This window comes from Polypterus senegalus, chromosome 7 (genome assembly GCF_016835505.1).
Source record: "Polypterus senegalus isolate Bchr_013 chromosome 7, ASM1683550v1, whole genome shotgun sequence".
Classification (NCBI taxonomy): Eukaryota; Metazoa; Chordata; class Cladistia; order Polypteriformes; family Polypteridae; genus Polypterus; species Polypterus senegalus.
In genome coordinates, this window is record NC_053160.1 from 191,859,018 (window position 1) to 191,882,110 (window position 23,093).

At 48.6% G+C, this 23,093-nt stretch overlaps 1 protein-coding gene across 2 annotated transcripts in view; it reads right to left on the bottom strand.

Annotated features, from left to right (window-relative positions):
- The window catches only part of c7h4orf54 (chromosome 7 C4orf54 homolog), a 64,895-nt gene extending 47,844 nt beyond the window's left edge, over positions 1–17,051 (bottom strand). For both annotated transcript variants that reach the window (XM_039759812.1, XM_039759811.1), the window contains exon 1: positions 12,547–17,051. In XM_039759812.1, coding sequence (XP_039615746.1) covers positions 12,562–16,920 — 4,359 coding nt within the window. In that variant the 5' untranslated portion in view covers positions 16,921–17,051 and the 3' untranslated portion in view covers positions 12,547–12,561. The remainder of the gene's footprint in view (positions 1–12,546) is intronic.
- Between the last annotated feature and the right edge of the window lie 6,042 nt (positions 17,052–23,093).

The window sequence follows — 23,093 nt, forward strand, 5'->3', positions numbered from 1 at the left end:
ATTTATGCGCTAAAGTTAAATGGAAAAATATTATGTCGACATGTACAACATTTTATCGATAATTAGCATTTCCATCAGCTAAAATTTGAAGCGCTAAATATTTTTTCGCAAAAACTCCTTGGATGGAAACCTGGTAACATTCGGACTAATCCAAGAAGTGGGGGCGGGACCGAGGGAGGCATGACGTCGGGAGTGGGCGGGACCTAGGAAGCCACTCTCCTGTTTCACTACTACATGGGCGGAGCCAAGGGGGATGGCTAGTCTCTACAGATAGATAGATAGATAGATAACTTTATTAATCCCAAGGGGAAATTCATATATACGGTATTCATAATTCATATATTTTTATAATATTATATTTATATATTCATTTATACTGTATATATATATAAAAAATCCAACGTCTGTCTGTCCGTCTGTCTGTCCACTTTTCACAAGAGAACTACTTCACGGATTTAGATCGGATTTTTTGGTATAAACATTGCGTGTGCGCCATCTGAACAGCTGCCACGACCACAAAAAGACACAAACTCATAAAAAGGAGGGCACAGCATGCCACTCACTGGCCGCTTTATTAGGCACACCTTCAGAACTGCTGTATTTCTTCATGGCATCGATTCACCAAGGTGCTGGAAACCTTCCTCAGGCAGTCTGCTCCACATTGAAACATGAGGACATTTCTCTTTACACAACGAACGACAGACACTTGGAACAAGCGAGCAATTAGTGTGGTGGACAGTAAGAGTTTATGGGGCGAGCTTTATTGGGCTGAATGGCCTGTTCTCGTCCAGAGTGCTGCAAATGTTAGTGCTGAGGTCTTTGTTGATTATAATAAAATACAAAGACAAACCAGAACTAAAAACAAAATATTAAAAATGATCTTTAAATAACAACAAACAGATTAAATAAACCTGGGCAGTGGCCCTGGCTGTCCCTTGACAGAGTGACGGAGATGTCACTTCGCTGCTGTGCTGCTTTGGGTTTGTGTGTCCTCCACACGTGTGTGCGTCTGTGTGTGACGTGGCGTAGTTTTAGCAGCCCGGTGATCGTCAGTCTTTGAATTCAATAAAAGAAAGACCCTGATTTCTAGCGTTAGAAAGTTTGTTTCCCTGGCAGCTTTCTGAGAGTTTGGGTGATAAGCCTGAAGAAAAGATCTAAGCTGAAGACAGAAGAATAAGATGGAGGGACGAAGAGCGAATCGGGGCCTTGGTGACTGGAATGTGTGGAGCTGAAAGTCAGTAGTTCTAAGCGTGATAGATGGGCCGGGACCCTCGAATGACTGACTTTGAATAAAATGGCTTCATTGTACCCTCACCAAAGATTCAGCACACATTGCTGACCGCGAGCAAGTTTAAAAACCTGAAGACACGGCCAAAATAAAAACGCAGAGAGACGTGTGATCCTGGAGCGCCACTGGACAGCAAATCAGAAGGCCTGTTTATACATAGACACAGAATTACGAGACGCCGCATGACCAGCAGCAGGAAGAGGCCTGATGTCACTTTGGCTCCGCCCCTTCTGTCACACAGGATCCTCAGCAGAGTGTCATTCCATAGACACAGAATTACGAGACGCCGCATGACCAGCAGCAGCGTACGTCAACGTCGCTGCCGTATTGCGAGTGGCACTGCTGGGCAGTGAAGTGATTGATAAAGATGCCTGACTGATGCATGTGCTGCTTGGGATTTTACAAACCGCTGGACGCTCCAAACCAGATCCCGGGGGATTACATTTCATAGGTAAGGCTGAACAATTGTTGTGGTTATATTTGGCCATTAGAGAAATCTCGTTTTATAATCTTTAGCTACGCCAGGCTAAACTAGCAAAGCTATGCATTTCTGTGCTCAAGTGAGCCTCCAAACAACGTATTCAGCCACTAACTGTGTAGATGTTGTTAGCTGTTAACATTTCTCAAACTCTGAAGATTTCCCAAAGAAATCCACCTCAGGAAGCAGTGGGAGGTCAGGTAGCCCTTAGACGGGATTTTGTGAAAGCTGTCCTGTGACGTGTGCCATGCTAGTCTGGTAAGAACAGACGCTGTACCGGCGTCATACGATCAAAGCTACCACTCGCTCACATTAAAGAACATCTGAGGGTCCAGTCAAGGTGGTCAAAGTAGCTGAGCGTGTTATCTGACAGTCGACATGAGGGCAAGCTGTCAGCGTATCTGTGATCAGTCAGTTTGTTCGGGCTGACATTGGTTCAGACATCGAGGAAACACAGTCTGAAATTGACAGCCATCATTTTATGTTCATGTCTTCAGCTCTCTTTGTCTTCCACAAACTAAGGCTCACCACATGACCAGACTGAATCCTCTCAAATTACAGAGTGGCAACACACGGAAAAAGCTATGGAAGACAGTCCTGTGTCAAGGATTTGAGATCCTATCCTGTAGATATTTAAGTAACCACATTGTGTGTGTGAGAGAGAAAAAGAGAGATTGAGAGAGGAATGAGTGAAATGAATTCAGAAATTATGAAGACAATTTGTATCCAAGAAAATTGTTTCTTTTTGTCACTGAGTGGATCATTTCACTGTTAAAAGAAATGCCACAACGCCGGTTACAGTTTTACTATTTTGACTTTCAGACATTGGTCAAGTTTTCATCTCAATAATTAATAATAATAATAATACATTTTATTTAACAGGCACCTTTCTTAGCACTCAAGGTCACCTTACAATAAAATGAAACAACATTAGTAACATTAAAGTAAGAGAATGATAAATCAAAAATCAATAATTAGCAAACAAACAGAGAGAACTGGCAGTACCAGTGCAGAATTCACAACTGGTGTGCCAGTTTGAAAAGAGAAGTTTTAAAATGTGTTATTGAATCGAGCTGACGGATCTGAGAGGGAAGAGAATTCAGGAGTTGAGGAGCACCAGGAGAGACGCTCGACTCCCAGAGCACCGAGTGTGACGTGTGACACAGAAAGTCGAGCTGCAGATGAGGATCTGAGTGAGCGAGAGGAGTGCCAGTCTGGAGGAGATCAGCGAGGTGTGGAGAGCTTGAAATGTTCAGAGCGGGATTGTGTGTCGTATTCAGTCGTCAAGAGGGAGCCAGTGACGTGAGAGAGAATCGGTGTGACGTGTTCAGTGGATTTAGAGCAGCAGGTTATCATCCTGGCAGCAGAATTTGAAGAAGTTGTAAGCGATGGATACGTTTGTGTGGGATGCCATCTAGAATAGCATTACAGTAATCTGTACGTCAGGTGACTCGGGCATTAACTGATACTACAGTGCTGTGTTGGGTAAGAACAGGACGACGTCTAGAAATGTGTCGGAGATGGAAGAAGGCAGTCTGAGAAATGTGACTGATATGGGAGGAATTATTTAATTAATATTATTTCATAATTGAACAATTAAACAATTAATTAAACAATTTGCCAAAATCAGTTGTATGTAAATCATACTCTTTTAAACGTTATTGTTTTTTCATCAGTTTCCACGTCTACCTGTATTAGTTTAAATGCCACTTTTTCCACTCACAATATGGCGGACGCGCTGCCATATCGTGTCGACTGGGCAACACAGTGAATGGGGCGTCTACCTACAGGGTGGTCCACATCTAATTATGCAGATTCAGATCGTCTGGATGACTTTGATTTATGCGAGGATGATTCCAGTTCAGCGCGAAGACGATTCTTCATGTCGTCAGTTCACACACTTCTCGATGGTCCAGGATGTTTTGGATGATTTTCTATTTAATAAACTTAGTAAGTTATAGGGTAATGAAAATTGCATAATTAGATGTGGACCACCCTGTAGGTATGTCTATGTATTTATACCTCATGATTTAGAAAGCCAGAAGTGCGGCAGCCAAGAAGCACAAAGAGGCTGCGCGCTTCTATGACAGAACACACACACACACACAGTCACACACAGTCACACACACACACACACACACACACACAGTCACACACACACACACACACACCACAGCACACACACAGTCACACACACACACACACACACACACACACACACACACAGTCACACACACAGTCACTCACAGTCACACACACAGTCACACACACACTCACAGTCACACACACACAGTCACTCACACACACACACAGTCACACACACACAGTCACACACACAGTCACACACACAGTCACTCACAGTCACACACACAGTCACACACACACTCACAGTCACACACACACACACACACACAGTCACACACACAGTCACACACACACTCACAGTCACACACACAGTCACAGTCACACACACACACACACACACACACACACACACACACACACACACACACACACACACACACACACACACACACACACATCACACACACACACACACACACACACACACACAGTCACACACACAGTCACACACACAGTCACACACACACACACAGTCACTCACAGTCACACACACAGTCACAGTCACTCACACACACACACACACACACAGTCACACACACAGTCTACAGCAGGCCAAAGACAAAGGGAGAGGCGCGGCCAACCTAAGAGAAGGGAAGGGGCGTGTCTACAATCCAAAAGGGGTGTTTCCTGGTCGAGCTGCAGCCTCATTGGGCCACATGTTGTGGGCGTGTACCAAATGAACATCAAATGAACAAGGGGCGTGTTTCGAACTCAGCAGGATCAGCAGGGTCTGTAAATGACCTTCAATTCAAACCCAAGTGACGATCGTCTTTGTCTCTTAAGAACGCCATTTCTAAAATAAAAGGGTTTGCAGTTTAGTGAGGTAAGCCTGATGTGCTTGACGTCTGGAATGAATTTTTATTTCCGGCAGACATTTTTTTCTAAATGCTGCTTAGCTGTATTTCCTCAGATCTGCTCTGTCCCTCCTATATAAAAGTTTTTTTTGATCTTTTATTCAATTTAACATATAACATTTTATACAATCGAGTCAAACTTAACCAAACTAAAATCAAATCAACCGCCACCCATGAGAAAGAGAGGAAGGCCACCAGCCAGAGTCAAACTATTGAGAGTAGTAAAGAGAGAAATATAAAAGCGTATTCTGAAATATCGTCCTGCCAGGTGTTAAAAAGCTCTGCACAGACCCTCTAAGTGAGAATTTGATTTTTTTTCCCATTTCAGTCACCCGCCTGGGATTCTTCCAGTTGAGTGAGACAAGTGAAGTAAAGGCCATGCCAGTCTGTTTGTCCTTCTCAGTGAGCCCACCATACAGACCTGCTAGTGGATCAGGAGGGACTCGGACACCAAGGTGGTCTCAAAGACATTTAAAGATTTTAATCCAGAAAGATGTTAACCCTTAAACTGCCACATGCACCCCCCCGATGCCAAATACTTTTTTGCTGCACTTTTTAAGTAAACGTCACAATTCACAAAGAAAATGTGAAATTTTAACAGACCACATATTTTTTTTTTTTCATGCAAAGAGCATCACAATTACTGCAACACTGATGATTTTCCACACTGCAAATGAACTGTAAAAACTATTAAAAAAACTACTGCAACAATCAACTATGATATGTACAAGTGACGCCATTGATGAAACTCAGTAAATCACTGAGCCAACTGTGCTTGAACTGACTGCACACGAGCACACAGATGCCAAGGCTGAGGCCTGCAGGCTGGTAGTCTAGTGCAGCGGCTCAATGCTGCAGGGGGCACCAGTGCTCATGAGGGGGCTGCTCAATGAATGTACGGCACGGACTGATCAGCTCCGGTGTGCTGGCAAATTGCACTGGGGACTGACTACAGCAGGTTCCGGTGGTTTAAGGGTTAATTTGGTGCACACCCAAAACATGCGGCCCAATGAGGCTGGGGCTCGATTGCAATCTTGCCCTGGAAACACCCCTTTTGAATTTTAAACACGCCCCTTCTCGTAGGTTGGCCACGCCTCTGTCTTTGAATCGTTGACGCCCACTTCGGCATGCCATAGACTGCACAGCATGGAAGTTTTGTGAGAAGAGCCTCTGCACCTCTCAGCCACCACACAGACGCCATGAGCGCCACCTCTAGGCAATGGCCACGAATTGAATTGCCATCTTCCTACAGCTAACATTTCATCTTTTCGTTTCATTCAGAACTCTCTAGAACTCTAGGATGCGTCACCTTCAGTCACAGCATGTTAGGTGAACACACAATTCGAGGCCCTCCTAAAATGTTCTAATAAGCTGATTTGACAGACACACAAATAACAGGGTCATTTTTGTCACGTGTTTCATGAAATTTTATCTGGCATGTGCAAGATACAGGAAGCCTGCCTTAAATATGGACGTGTGGAGGAATGGGCAGTGCCAGTGATTTGTGACAACGAGCCAGTAACATGTGCAGCTCATGGGTCGCAGGTAAAGAAACCCTGCTGTGCTGTCACTTGGCTTGTGACTCTGATGTCACCAATTGAGGACACCAAATGAGTCATTTGTCTTCAAGGATTCATCTTTAAAGTTGGCCTCTGAATCATAAAATGGGGACATCATGTAGTGATCTAAAAGTCTGCTGACTGGCGTGCTGGAACTGGAAGCAATGTGCTAATGTGCCTTTTCTGGTGACATTTTATTTCCTTGCCATATCATATAGTGCCTTTCACATCTATCTATCTATCTATCTATCTATCTATCATATAGCGCCTTTCACTATCTATCTATCTATTATATAGTGCCTTTCACTCTATCATATAGTGCCTTTCACTCTATCTATCATATAGCGACTTTCACTATCTATCTATTATATAGTGCCTTTCACTCTATCTATCTACCTACCTATCTATCATATAGCGCCTTTCACTATCTATCTATCTCTCAATGTTCTGAACATAGCACAGTGAATGCAGAGGGTGATCACACAGTGTGTGTCTGTCTATTGATCTGTCTATATTATCATATTGTGCCTTTCACTCTATCTATTATATAGTGCCTTTCACTATCTATCTATCTATCTATTATATAGTGCCTTTCACTATCTATCTATCTATTATATAGTGCCTTTCACTCTATCTATCTATCTATCTATTATATAGTGCCTTTCACTATCTATCTATCTATTATATAGCGCCTTTCACTATCTATCTATCTATCTATCTATCTATTTATCTATTGTGAACGGTACCCGGGCACAGACAGGCGGACATGTTGTTTTGACACCACCACACGTTTATTTACAAATTATTTACAATTATGTTGGTCACCAAGACCCCAGTCCATTGGTCACAAAGACCTAGTCACGTGCACAAAAACCCCAAACACCCAATGTCCTGGCCACAATGCCTTTCTTCGGGCCGCCTCCACTCTCCACTGCTTCGTCCTCCTTCCACCCGACTCCAGCCCTGAATGACGGGAGACGGCCCCTTTTATGGAGGACCCGGATGAGCCCCAGGTGTTCCCGGCAATCTTCTGGCCACGCCCCAGCGTGGCGGAAGTGTCGGCTGTCCTCCCAGCTGCTCCCCGGGCACCGTCCAAAGTCTTCCCCCCAGCACTTCCTGGTGTGGCAGGAGTGCTGGGGAAACAAATCCCCAAGGCATTGGGCGCCTCCTGGCGGTGGCCACGGGCCCCTACAGGGAAGGGCTTCCAAGCCCTTGACCCGTGGCTCCCCAAAGCAACCCGGAAGGCGAACCCCACGTGGTCAGGCCGGGCTCTGACCCTCTTCCGGTCCCTCCTGGCGTCCCGGCCGGGTCATAGCCCCTGGCATCCCTGACACTATCTATCATATAGTGCCTTTCACTCTATCTATCTACCTACCTATCTATCATATAGCGCCTTTCACTCTATCTATCTATCTATCTATCATATAGCGCCTTTCACTATCTATCTATTTCTCAATGTTCTGAACATAGCACAGTGAATGCAGAGGGTGATCACACAGTGTGTGTCTGTCTGTCTGTCTGTCTCTCTGTCTGTCTGTGTGTGTCGTTGAAGCAGACACCAGAAACGCCAGTTGTGAAAGTGAGAGCAGAGCAGGTCACCTCTCGCTTCTTTGTCACCCCTCTGTGCCCGCCTCTCCTAAAGTGGGCCACTAAACGTTAAACTGATCCACTGCCTCCCAACTCTCCCCTTTAAATAAACTCCTCCTATAAAAAGTTGACCCCGTGGGCGGCCGAGCAGTTAAACAATTTCGGTCTGAGGACTCGCGGCAGCTGTGAGTTTTCTGGTTCAGCTCAACAACAACTTAGCACCAGGCGACCTTTTCGAGCTGCAGAAGGTGGCGAAGCCTTGGGGCAGCTCCCGACGCTTTGGAATACGGTGCCACTTTGCCAGCTCTCAACAGGGTGGCACTCGTCCATTCCAGTTGGACTGGTGCTTTATTTGTCAAATCACTGAGATTGTCTTGTAATTAGTGGAGAGTCACAGAGCAGAAGGAGGCACTCGGGGGCCTGGCAGCCTAACTTTTCGTTTCAGTGCCCCTACTGAAAGGGCCCAAGTGACGATGTGTTGCTGCACTTAATGCGTATTTTATGACAAACGTGTTCTACGATTTTCCAGGTGAGGAAGTCTCAGGTAGTTCTGTTCACCAGTCAATGTGGCGCACTGTACTGTCGACGTGTGATATCAAGGACCCTGTGAGCTTCTTATATAGCGCCTTTCTCATCATATATCAAATTTCAATTCTCTCTGTCACTACTCACGGTCCTCAAGTGAGTTAATGAGCACATAGAAGTACAAATTTGGACTCAGGTGACAATAAATGACCCCGTAAACCACCAGTAAAGTAGACAGGAGTGCACATGTGGTGGGCACCTGGGCAGCACCTTCAGGGCTCAAGCAAACCAACAGGAGGTGCTGCCACTTCACCCAGTAAATAGGAGAGGCGTGTGACCAAACAAAGCCCCGCCCATTGCGGACAGGACATCATAAACAGGGGTGTGTCCACGGAGGGGCGTGTCATTGTGGATTAAACTCTACTTGAGACCAAGCAGTGACTGGTCAGATTTCTGGGCTTTGTGTTTTCCGTCAAACATTTTTGTGTCCCTTACCATAAACAGTTTGTCCCCGTTATGTCCTGCAGTGTACGGGAGGTGCCCAGGAGGAGAAACGTCAAACACGAGACAGAAATTCCATAAGAAAGGGTCAGCGCTCACCACAGCCCCGTAAACAGAGTCCAGTGAAATTCACACTCAGGTGACATGTCACCACACTCTGCTGTGATGGCCTCCCTGGCTCTCTGCTCCTGTTTATGATGACATGCATCAGAGTCCTGTGTGGTCACGAGAAGGGGACTACACAGAGGGGGCATTTACTTTTTCACACAGGGCTGATAACTTTGTTCATTAGGTACATGAATTAAGTTATTAAAACGTGTTATTTGTTCAATCAGATGCCCGCTGTATAACATCAGACTTCGGTTCAAAGCCTGATCAGGAAGATGGCCGCCACTCGTTCACAGCCCCGCGTATCATGTGGTGTATTTTTTATAAATCTTCCCAGTCTGCTCCATCGTCTCATACCAAACACACACGAGTGCACAAGGCCCTCATGTTGAGAGGATGCTAGCAATGTGAGGGGACTTGTTACCAGAGGTGCCAGGGTGCCCATCTCGCCACCAGTCAACATCTGGGGTTCAAATCTGGGGAAACATGGCGTCACCTCCTGGATGAAGACTTCAACTTCCTGTAGGCATTTAAAGGATGGAACTCTGGCCTCTCCTGACTTGGCCTTCTAAATGCCATTAGGAAGTGTGAGATGGAAAGGCTGGCACCCTGGGGGGTTCTCTTTGGGGGCACCTTCTGTGTCTACTTGGGTGGTTACCACTCCTCACTGGAATTTTGATTTGCTGGATTGCCTAACGGATTAAAATTCAGCCTGAATTCTTGTGATTCTCTGTGCATTTAAGGTTCTGCGCCCGCCTTGTGCCAGTTCTGGATTAGCCAAACTGCTGCAAGGCCTGTGAGGCCTACGAGGGCTGAACGAAACGGAGCCGACATCAGCGGCCATTGAGCACTCCGCCTGGGATTATAGATGTGAGCAGAAATGTTAGAAAACACACCGTTGGGCAGCCATGAAGTCCAGCAGAGCTCAGTGTGCCCAGAGAACTCCACTCATATAAGCTGCTCATGAAATATCGCACTTCTGTGTGCCACGTGTACATTTTGTTATTCACATTCATTTCACTTTCATTATACGTACGTACGTCCATTCTTGGTTTTTGTTTTGTTTGGATTTTAATATTGTACTCCATCTGACTGTCAGGAGAAACGCTAACAACGCAGCGATGGTGTCAAGGATGGACGACTGTACCAAGGCAACATTACAAAAACTGGCACCGCATACTGGCATACTGACACCCCACAAGTGCAGGACCCCAACCTCGCTGGAGCTCCACAGCTGCTGATCCCCTCAGCCGCCCTGCTGTCGTCCACCCGCTGACCCACTGCCCAGCCTGGCCAGCCAAATTATGGAGGAAACGACTGAGCAGCGGGGCAACTCCATGGAATGTGCCAGTGACCTGTGGTGGGTCGGCAGGGGGGTGGGCTTGGCGTTTGGTCTGACAAGGACCGCTTCTCCTGTCCGGTCCAACTGCATTTTAACAACTGCTCTTCGTTCACTTAATGTGCGCCACATCACTTTGACAAACACGCAGATGTGAAAGGCGCTATAAATAGGAGAGGCACTGCAGAACTAGAAATAGAGAGGGAAATAGAAGGTATTAGAAGAGAAAGAGACGTGAAAGGTACTATAAAAACGAGAGAGATGAAAGGCACTATATGATAGAGCAATATGGCACACTTTAAGATAGATATGCAATACAAAATGGATCCTAAAGTCACTATATAATAAATACATATATATAGAGAGAGAGAGAAAGATATGAAAGGCACCGTATGATAGGTAGATATACATGAAGATATACAGTACTGCATATAGATATATACCTGTACATATGATATGGCACGAGAAAGAATAAAACTAAAAGGCACCATTAGACAGATAGACGTGAAAGGCACTATATAATCGATAGATAGATAGATAGATAGATAGATAGATAGATAGATAGATAGATAGATAGATGGAGTGAAAGGCACTATATAATAGATAGATAGATAGATAGATAGATAGATAGATAGATAGATAGATAGATAGATAGATAGATGTGAAAGGCACTATATAATAGATAGATAGATAGATAGATATGAAAGGCGCTATATAACAGCTAGATGCTACATCACAGAATGTTCCAATGTTGCCGTCCTGCCGCTCCGTTCACACACATTACACAAAGGCCACACTTCCCTTTGCTGCCCCCAAGTGGACCCCCAGGGCTGATTCCAGTCTACCAGTGTGGACCCCAGTCGTCCCCTGGCATTGTCAGCCCCGCCCTCTTCCAGCAGCTCACTGGATCCAAGCAGGCGCAGTTTCTCACTTCTTTGTTTTGCTCGTTCGATTCAGACTCTCCACTATTAGGTGTCATCATGCCGTATGTCATCCTCATCTTCTTCTCAGATGTTCTTAACCCAATTGAGGGTTGAAGGAAGCCACAGCCTACCCCAGCAGCACTGGGCACAAGGCAGGAGGCAGCCCTGGGCATGGACGGTTTGGACTCACCGCTTCGCCCTAATCTGCATGTGTTTGTGGTTGTGGGAGGAAAGCCCCTCCAGATACGGGGAGAACGTGAAACTCCACACAAAGAAGAAGCAGGCATGGGACTTGAGCGCAGAGCACCACGGGGTCCATGAAGTGTCAGCATGAAGCACTGGGATGCCATGCTGTCCCTAAGGGTATGTGGGGTGTCTTTAGGTTACTCCCCACCTTAATAAAGTTTGGCTGCTCGTATTAAACACTAAAGTTAACGTCGTAATTAAAAGTATTTAGCAATCCGAAGAGTTCATTTCTCAGTGACCCACTGGGTGAGCAGTCACCCTAATCAGGCACAGGACGTCATCACGAGTGGCACTCCACTGACGGCGCTGGTTCTCCTGTCTCCTTGGGCGCGTCGCTCCCCTCAAACCTAAGAAGAAGAGCAGCAAACCCAAACACGTCGTCAGTGTCGCCTCTTCTACCACGTGAGCCACTGGCTTGGCCGTCATCACCGCCACCTTCGCTCAGCCTAAGACCCCCAGATGTGACAGGATTCACCACTCATGTCATCGGTTACTGTGGTCAACTGCAGTTACACTCAGGGTGGCGCTGTAAGCAGAACCTGTGCAGATTCCTAAGCCCACCAGGCAACGCGGACGTTCTGCTCCGTAACTGCAGGCACACTGAGCTCCTCTGCAGGGACGCCATGCTACACGTGAACTAACATTCTATCCACACCTACGGTACGTGAACTGAACGCACGCATTCAGCTTCAGGGTCTAAGCTAGCAGCTTGAAGCACATAGCAGAACCCACCCTGGACTCACCCGCGCCCCACTCGCGTATCTAATTCATACAGCCTCTGAAGGTTGCATGTGCCGTCATTATATGGAGAGAGTGACATGTCCAGGACACACACGTCCAAGGTGCTGGTGTCATACCCAGGACGTCAGATCTGTCAGGTCCACAGCCCCCAATGATGCACAAGCAGTAAACCAAGCAACACAAAACAAATGACGACGCCTCAAGACGAGGAAACCAAGGTCTGATGGCATCTTCCACCGCGTCAGGACTTACCTCTCCAGGGTGTCTTCACCTGTGCTCCACCACAAAGCTCATAGTGGTGCCGTCAAACGATGGCGGGGCGATGATTCTTGGACCTTGCTGTGATGTTATGCTAATGACAGGCTTCCCTTCCGACAGTCCCTTGGGTGCCCGCGCCGTTACATGTTGCATGGTAGTTTGCACGGGCACAGACTTCCCCGTGGCGAAGTAGTAAGGGCTCTCCATGTACGCCACGTCCCCCGTTGTCCCGGACTGGGCACCTTCTTTGCTGTTTGTCTTGTCCACGTCGTCTCCCTCGGAATGAGAAGATAACTGAGTGTGCAAAGTCCTGGCTGGCAAAACCGTAGTTGTGGGTAGAAAGCTGGGGTATATCATGTATGTTGTGCCATAGGCCCCAGGACTTAGGGCTATTGGTGAGACTGGCACAGGCACTGGGGTGACTGGCTGCTGTGGCATCGGGATGTCAACATACTGCCCGGTTTCGGGATCAAACAGCCGTTTGGTAGCCGGCTGGACGGGGGTGTCGACCAGGTAGTAGTGGCCAGTCGTGGGGTCCAGCAGCATCTTCCGCTGAGTCGGCTGAAACGGCTCAATTGCTGGCGCAGGTGGCACTGATGGTGAGAAGCAGATTACCTGCGGCTGAACGCCAGACATGGCGATGGGCAGGGAGTGATGGTAGATGGTGGCAGTAGGGGTCTCTGGGGACCGTGTCTCCATGACAACAGAAGATCTCTTGGGCGACTGACGGGTGTCTTCCAGTCTCTTGAAATCAGAGTGGCTGGGGCTGGCGTCGTGGGTCCTGACCCCAGGGGTTGTGAACAAGTACCCGGAGCTCTGCTCTTGGCTGCCAGGTGCTGCTTTGGCATCGCTTGGGTGAGGCTTGACTGGTATTGTGAGGTAATTCTCAGAATCGCAGGCTGCCGTGCTCTTTGGCTCCTGACCAGTTCCTTCTGCTTTCCCCAGTCCCTCAGGAGTGGCTTTACTGGGACCGATTTTTAAAGACATGGGGATGTGAGGAAATTTGGGGACAAGGCCCTTTGTATTGAAGACTGGCTGTTGCCCCTTGCTCGCTGAAAACGGGCCATTGGCGGTGCTGGCGCTTTTTGGGTTGTGACTTGTGTGCAAAGCGTTCTTTGTGACGATGGCGCTACCAGGCTGGGTGGCCATGCCGGGTCTTTCTCGGTCTTCTTTATTCGGAGTTTTCAGGTTTTCCTTATTGCCTTTTTTGATGGAAATGTCACACGCCAAGGTGGGCTTGGGGGTGGACCTCTCCGCATTGGGATAAGAATTCCTCCTCACGAGGCGTTGCTGCGGAGGAAGGCTCTCCTCCTTTGAGGTGCTCAGCTTCCCCTCGCCGTGACCGCCCTCCTCGCTGGCTATAAGTGACAGGACGTGGCTGTCGGTGATCGGGTGAGGCTCCGTTTTCCGCTTCCACTCATTTCGGTCAAAGACGTACAGCTGCTCCATGGTCTTCACGGCGGCTTTCAGCTTCTCCAGTGCTGCCTGGTTCACTAAGGTGGTCTCGGGCTTCTTCTCGGAGGCGTCGGTGGGATTTTCCGGTTTCCTCTTGAACGCCTTGGCCTCGATGTGCACTCCGGCAGGCTCGAAGGGTTCTGTCTTTTGTGGCGGCTTGACCGCAGCGGGCGGGGGCATCCTGCCCGTCGTTCTGTGAAACATGATGGTGGCGCCCTCCAAGAGATGGGCCGATAGTGCCACCTCCTCGCCTGGCTGGGCTTTCGGAAGCTCGGGGTCCTGCTGCAGGTTGTTCTTGGTGTTTACAGACTGGCACTTGATGACAATCGGAGAGACAGAGCCGGTTTTTCCCAAGCCACCCTGTGATGTGGATTTTTGCTCAGCGGAGGCATCGCTGCCATCCACGGCCCCAAAGTTGTAGGAGCTCTTGACCAGCTTGCGCACGTCTCGCACCTGGTGGATGGGCGTCTGCAGCTTGCATTTGTTGTCCCTGATGTCCCTCACCGTGAATTGGGGCACCCTTTCCAGCGGCTGGCCCTTGAAGGTGTTGGGGGGCAGCCCTTGGCTTTTGCAGTCCTCTGCCACCTTCGTCTGACTGCCTATGTTGGGCGTGAGCAGCTTGGCGATGTTGAACGGGTTGGCCCTGCTCTCCTTGACGCTCCTCAGGCTGATCTTGATTTCGGGGGACTTGGAGGCGCCCTCGCATTTGGGCACACCTGGCGCAGGTGACGGCTCCTCGGCCCCCCCGCCTCCGCCCCCTCCTTCCAGGTAGGACACCGCCCGGCTGGAATACTGCAAGTGACCCGTGGGCTTGGCTGCTTCCGCCTCCTTGCCAGCCGACTGGATGCTGGGCACGAAGAGGTGGGACATCTTGGTGGCCTTCCCGTCGCTCGGCTCCTCGTCCCGCTGCTCGCCCTTGTCGCCCATCTGCTCGCTCTCGCCGTCTCTCCACGACCTGAAGGCGCTGTTGTGGCTGCGCAGCAGCAGGCCCTTGGCGGCGTCCGGCCCCGGCGGCTCCCCCTCGCCGGGCTCGTCGGTCGAGACGACGGTGTGATCGGAGCTGGCCTCGGAGAACCTGGAGCCCTGCCGGCGCAGGAGCCGCGGCTCGCCGGAGATCAGCCTGTCCAGGGTGGGCGAGAGGCCGGAGGAGGAGGACGACGTGGTCTCCGAGATCTCGCCGCGTTCCATCTTGCGCTCCTGCTCGAACTGCATTTTCTTGGAGATGACATTTTTGAGGAGGCTCGAGGCGAACTTCGCTTTCTGCTGCGTGCCTTCCATGGCTTCCCCTGCCTTGCAGGCTGGCTGGCTGGCCCCCGTCCCGAGCTCGCGGGGCAGGGCGTCTGTAACCTCATCCGTGGAACGTGATCCGCTGACATTTTGGACCAATTTCGCACGCCGTTCGTCGGTCACGTTGCAGCGGAAATTGAAAGTCTCGGTCAGGGTGAGCAGCTGTTCTGCGTCGGGGGGCACGCCATTCACCTGGTCGGGCTTGGGCTTGGGCTTGGACTTGGGGGGGTCTGGCGCGGCCCCCCCGTTGAGGAGCACAGCGCAGGAGGGGGGGCTGCCACTCTGGTTAAACTCAAACGTCGACCTCTTGCGCCCCGCGGCGCTCGCCAGGCTGCCGTACTTGAGATCCACGAAGGCGGACCACCTGTTGACCCCCTCGGTGAACGAGGCCGACGAGTCGCTCGAGGTGCTGAATTGCAGCGCGTCCAGGTAGGGGCACGCCAGGCTGCGGAACGCCCGAGCCGTCAGGCTGCGCACCTCCTTGTCCGCGTCGTCGAGCTCGCTGACCGCGCTGGAGGCGCCGCTGGAGTGGAACTCGCCCAGGTCCTTCCTGCCGGTGATGTGCAGGCGCCGGGGGGCCGCGATGAAGCACTTGCCGCCCTCGTCGCCTCGGCCGACCTTTGCGCCCGCGCTTGTGAACGCGTAGTCTTGGCTCATGTCGCCGCCGCCGCCGCCGAGGCGCTCCGCATGGCAACCGCTGTTTTCCAGTGGCTTGCGCGCGTTGCTAGGCTCATTTATAGCTCGGGAAGTCGCCTTGATTGACAGGTGGATCTGGCCCGCAGAAGTGCCACTGCCGCCGTTTTGGTGCTGCGACGGAGCCCCCAGCGAGCTGCCGCGTGCGTCCGTGTGACAGAGGGGATCGCTTTCACGCGTAGTGCTGACTGCAACTCTCCCGGTGGCGGTGGGGACGGGGGCGGCATGCGGCTCCGCGACCCCAGCCGTGCCCTCCAGCGCCGCAGCCTGATCGCTGTCAAAGGACGCGTAGTCCACGAAAGGGCACGCCAGGTTGTCTTCCTCAAAATCCCAGCAGGACCCCTGGCCGAAGTCGCAGTCGACGTCGTGGTCCAGCTCGCAAAGTTGGATCTCGTGGGTGGTGATGTAGTGCGCCTCATCCTCGTGCTCTTCGCCCGCCGAGACTCCCGCTGTCCCCGAGGCTGCTGTTGTTGTCGCCGCTGGCGGCGCCGCGAGCTCGTCTGAGGTCAGGCTGCCGGGGCTCTCCGCCCTCCGGTTTAAGAAAATGTCCGTGTACTGCAGCTCCTCGTAGTCCTGGGCGCCCGTTGGGCACTCGGTGGACAGGTCGCTCTCCCGGGAGCTCTCGGAGGACGAGGTGAATTCCAAAGAGTCCGAAAGGTCGCCAGCGACCAACTTCTTCTCGTCCGCCGCCTTTTCCTCGGTGGCCCCGACCCCGTTCTTACAGTTGAAGATGGCCAGATGGTTACCTTCGCCGGTAAAAGTTACCTTGACAGTCTTGGAGCACTCGGGCTTCAGATCGAGAAGGTTGTCCAGCTCCACGTATTTCGACTCGTCCTGCACCTTCCCAGAACAAAAGAGCTTCTTCTCCGGCATCAGCTTTCGGTAGGGGCCCCCGTCTCCTCGGTAAATCAGGGTCTTGTGGACCGCTTCCATCGCGCGCCACTTTGTCGCTTCTTTGCGGCTTTTGAGTTTTTCTTTCCCTTCGAGAGAGACACGAGTCCCCAGGAACCCCCTGCTTGCCTCCCTGATGTCCGTCTGCCTCCTGGCGGGGCGGCTGCTGAGCGTCGGCTTTGCTCTGCGCGGCGCTGTCTCCGTGAATGCCATTGGTGCCATCCCCTGCCGCGCAATGGACAGCGCAAAGCATATGGAAATTCCTTCGTCCAAATCAAACGGTCGCGTCGTCTTTCAGGCATTTTTAAAGCACTGCATCCTGCATTAAGCAAGTGGGCTGCAGTGATCGCAGGGGCTGGCAGCGCCGCTGAGAGAGCCATTTAACCCTTGTCGCGCGGCATCTCGTGTCGGGACGGCGGGTGACTGACTGGCCCCGACTCTCCCCAGAAGCGGGGCCTGACCGCAGCCTGCCACATCGTGTCACAGGTGGTGGCCTTTATCGGAGGGTCTTCCAATGAGACCTTTAGCAGGAAGGCATGGGCGTCCCAGCATCTCCAGAAAACAAGAGAAAGCGTCTGGAGGCGCAGCACGCAGGATGTCCCTGATGTCGCTTCATTGTAGTAACCTGAGAAGAAAAATTAGGAGTCACTGCCTGGTCAAGTACCGCATCTTAAAGGTTCAATTCCCGAATTAGGTTCAGTTCTTGCAGGTGCTAAACCAACAATGAAGGTCACCGGGGCACAAAGACAGTGAAACGTTGGTACCTTACGGGCCACGCCGTGCACTCGCCATCCCATACATCGTAAAGCATTCGTGCATGGTGATGACTATTGCAACAATGAAAGACAGGAGCCATCCATCCATTATCCAACCTGCTATATCCTAACTACAGGGTCACGGGCGTCTGCTGGAGCCAATCCCAGCCAACACAGGGCACAAGGCAGGAAACAAACCCCGGGCAGGGTGCCAGCCCACCGCAGAAGAGAGGAACCTTTAGAATAAAAAGAAATAATCCTCGATAGAACATCTGGTCCCTGTATGATATGCGACATTTTAGATATCTTAACGAAGATGACGGTGATGATGATGATGATGATGCTTAGATCATCTTTCGATTAATTGTATTGTGAAAAGTTTGCCGATGTCACGTGGCCATTAGAATCCTTAAGTGGTGGCTGTGGTGGTGTCAAGGGTTCAAAAAAAAGAAAAATCCTGCAGTGTCACCGCGGACATCAAGAAAAAAATCGAAATAATTCGAACAACTACCATTTATTATATAGAGTCCGTCCTACCTACCTATTATATAGTGCCTTAAACGCTATCTACCTCATGATGTCACTCACTCTTTGTATCCATTATATGGTGCCATTGCCATCTATCTATCTATCTATCTATCTATCTATCTATCTATCTATCTATCTATCTATCTATCTATCTATCTATTATATAGTGCCTTTCACATCTATCTATCTATCTATCTATCTATCTATCTATCTATCTATCTAGCTATCTATCTATCTATCTATCTATCTATCTATCTATCCGCCCATTATATAGTGCCTTACACGCTATCTACCTCATGATGTCACTCACTCTTTGTATCCATTATATGGTGCCATTGCCATCTATCTATCTATCTATCTATCTATCTATCTATCTATCTATCTATCTATCTATCTATCATATAGTGCCTTTCAACTTTCTATCTATCTATCTATCTGTCCGCCCATTATATAGTGCCTTACACGCTATCTCTTCTATAGTGCCTTTCATATTTCTCTACCTTTTAACAGTTTCCTGTCGGAGTGATTGAGCTGCGATGGACTGTTTGTGGGCGGCCGGGTGGCGCAGTGCTGGGTTTGGCTCTGCCCGTTCTGTTTGCATGTTTTGTGGATTTTCTCCCACCGCAGCTCGCTGGCTCTGCTCGAGTGTTTCGTCCCGAGGTGACTCCTGCTGTTGGAAGCTTCCATTCTTCACTTTCTTGCGTTATTACATGTGGTTTAGGAAACAGGACACATTTATGCTCATTTGTATTATTCTTGTTATTGTCATTAGTTACTTTTCAGTTATTTGATCTGTCCCTAAGATTCAGAAATATTCAAACCACTTCACTGTATCGTGTTGGAGATTTATTTTTAAACAGACAAACTTGTCATTTCTTACCACCTGTCTACACTTATTAACCCATAATGACAAAGCGACAGCCTGTGTTCAGAAAGTCAAAAACCGAAAGCTCTCATTCCTAGAAGAATTCGGACTCTTAATTCAGGACAGTTTCCGTAAGCTTTGCACGCCTGGATTTGGGCAGTTGATCCCATTCTGACCTTCTCAAGCTTCGTTAGATTTAATGGGACGAGTCTGCCATCTTCTTCTACGAAGAACATCAGATTTGACGACACGAACGACGCTCCTGCCACTCTGTCGCCTTCCCTCTCTTTTTATTTTATAGGAACACAGCCCATTGCTGGAATAACTGGAATTCTCCAACAGGCGCAGATGCCCACCGTCTCACAGTAGAATTTGATGCCACCACCTTTTTTCCACCAGTTGAGTCCGCTCTGAGTCTAAACAATTTGTGCATCTCAACACGCAAATACAATCAAAATCCCTTTAAAAGACCCTTTTATTCATAGGAAGTGGGCTTCATTTATACCAGAAGAAAAAATACAAAAACCGAATCAACTTAGTGAACACACGACAAATGAATTCCAACTCAATAAGAAGAATTCATTACAATCAAATCATCCATCCATCCAGTATCCGACCCGCTGTATCCTAACTACAGGGTCACGGGGGTCTGCTGGAGCCAATCCCAGCCAACACAGGGCACAAGGCAGGAAACAGACCCCGGGCAGGGCACCAGTCCACCGCAGGGCACACACACACACACGGGACAATTTAGGATCGCCAGTCCACCTCACCGGCATGTCTTTGGACTGTGGGAGGAAACCCACGCAGACACGGGGAGAACATGCAAACACCACACAGGGAGGACCAATCAAATCATCACCTTGACAATCGTGAATAAAGAAAATGACCGGGAGCTTCACCTGCGCGAAAAAAGAACACACCTCCGTAGACACCCCAGACATACTTAAAAACCCCCCACCTTGTAATGAACCCCTCACAAAGTAAAAGAAACACACCGCACTCCCCCATACGCACAATTAAAACCAAACTTCCCTTCTTTAATGGAACCTGGGACTCCCTCCGTGCTCTCCATCCGTCCGTCCGTCCGTCCTTAAACGTTCATCTTCACTTGAAGAAACGTCGGCGACCCGGGCTGCTGTCTTCTCTGTGACCGACTTACTTCAGAATAATTTAGAAAGACCCGCCGAACAGCCGCGCTTAACAAACAAACAAACAAACAAACATTCAGGGCCAAAATCTTCAACCATCTCGAGCCTCAAGGCAACCGCAAGTCAGCCACAAGTCAGCCACATCACCGACATGCGCCTCAGAGGCACGAAACGCCCGACTTAAATGTTCAACTTCGACAAGGAGCGTCATCTGCAATGTAATCAATCAGTCAGTCAGTCTGTCAATCAATCGATCGGCCACAGCAACAAGTTCATTACAATGCGACTCTCCGATTATATTGTTTTCTATTATTTCAGCAAACTAGCAATGTTTGGTCTTAACATTTGAAGATTTACGAAATCCAACAACAGCACAAACAACAAGAACAACAACAACAATAATAATAATAATAATAATAATAATAATCCTGACACAGCACGACCAATTAAAATGAAACGTTGAAAAAGGACTGCAGCAGCGCTTGAACGCATTTCATGAGGTTCATGACATTCAATCTCGAAAGGGCTGACATAAAACATTTTGAGTTAAAAGTTGGCGAATGTCGTTGTGTGCCGTTCAGCCCCAATATGAGATTCGCTCTCTGCACGTTAAAGGGGCTCTCCGGGGTCCGCCTCTCACGGGAAAAACAAAACTCGGTGATTGGATAGTTTGATTGCCATATTTGCATACACGAGAATACAGTAAAGAGGAATCGTGTGTAAAGATTCCTGCTTAAAAATAATCATTTATACTTGAGTTTCATAGAATTTTGTGATTGCATTAAGATGATAAAGACAGCGAGGCTTGATGGGATGGAAAGGTGAGGAAAAAAGGAAGACTGAGATCAAGATGTAAGGGTGACGGCGAGGAATGACCCGGCCATGACAGTGACGAGCTGTTCGTGTGGCTCAGGAAAGGGCAGGCGTGTGGGCGACAAAGAAGGCCCAACTGCTGGCATCAGCGGACCAAAGCACTACGGGGTGCCCCGGGCTGTTAGTTTACACCGAGCCGCTCGTCGTTTTAATGCTTTTCTGATATTTATCGGCCCATTTTCTTTTCTCATCAGCACACATGTTAAAACGGAAACGGGCTTCGAGCAGCAGGTACGAGTTCAATGGGGACTAATGAGCCCTAGACAGAGTGGGCGTAAGGGGGAGGGGCGAACAAGCCAAGACCCTCGGAGCTCTCGGACTCATCCGCAGTCCGCGCAAAATAACGTGGAGAGGAAACAGGCTGAGGGTTTGAAATTGCTTTGTTTCAGTAACAAGGCGGCGAATGTCACTGCTACTACCGGTAGTATAATCATCATCATCATCATCATCATAATAATGGTGATGTGAACAAGAAGTTGCATGTTGATATCTCGTTCAACGTACACACGCACAAATAAGCACCACACTGTCAAAGTGCCGAAGAGCACATTTAAGGGACCCGCTAGCCTCCTTCACAAAGTGCCCAGTGGTCCCCAGCGCTCTCGTCATCGTCACTCAGTACAACTTGACAACTGCCAAGCAGAAAGCTACAGAAATAAACTGTGAAGCTAACAACAATTAAAAGAAAAAAAGGCAGACAGACAGACGTGAGTGAGGCCGAGAAACACGTCAGTCTGATTAACGTCTAATGATGAGCGTGCAGGTCCACCGACACTGGAAATGACATCTGGGCAGATGAGGGGGGAACAAAAAACGGAGGGTAACAGAATAAGAGATTTCCTGTCACATGTGCAGGGGACAGTGACACTTTGACTTCCATATGCTAATCAACATGCCAGATGAACTGTGACAGAAATGAAACGTGCTGTATGATAGATAGATAGATAGATAGATGGAGTGAAAGGCACTATATAATAGATAGATAGATAGATAGATAGATAGATAGATAGATAGATAGATAGATAGATAGATAGATAGAGATAGAAAGGCACTATATGATAGATAGATAGATAGATAGATAGATAGATAGATAGATAGATAGATATGAAAGGCACTATATAGATAGATAGATAGATAGATAGATAGATGGAGTGAAAGGCACTATATAATAGATAGATAGATAGATAGATAGATAGATAGAGTGAGTGAAAGGCACTATATAATAGATAGATAGATAGATAGATAGATAGATAGATAGATAGATAGATAGATAGATAGATGGAGTGAAAGGCACTATATAGATAGATAGATAGATAGATAGATAGATAGATAGATAGATAGAAAGGAAACTATATAATAGATAGATAGATAGATAGATAGATAGATAGATAGATAGATAGATAGAGTGAAAGGCACTATATGATAGATAGATAGATAGATAGATAGATAGATAGATAGATAGATAGATAAAAGGCACTATATGATAGATAGATAGATAGATAGATAGATAGATAGATAGATAGATAGATAGATAGATAGATAAAAGGCACTATATGATAGATAGATAGATAGAGTGAAAGGCACTATATGATAGATAGATAGATAGATAGATAGATAGATAGATAGATGATATGAAATTCTTACATGTGTTGGTCAACATGTAACACTCTGCCCCTCCAGTGCCATCCATGGAGAAAGCTGACCTCTGATCTCAGCGTTAACTGCCAATGCCACACCAAGTCACAGTTCTGTTGCCCTCAGCCTACAGGATGCCCACCCCATCCTGGGCATCCCCTACACTGGGAACTCATGCTGTCATCCTAGTAAGAAATTTCACTCCTCACATCCATAAATATAACGGCTCCCCCTGTGTCTGGGCCGGAGGAGCAGCTTGGCAGGAGGTCAGTGCCACCAAGTGCCACAACAGGATACAGAGAAGAGAAATGAAAGAGTGGAGGGTGAGTGATGACCATTCTTAATGCTGGCAGTGCTTGTTGTTCGTGCCAAGCTGAAGCTCCCATGAGCAGCTGTAATGGGCGAGCC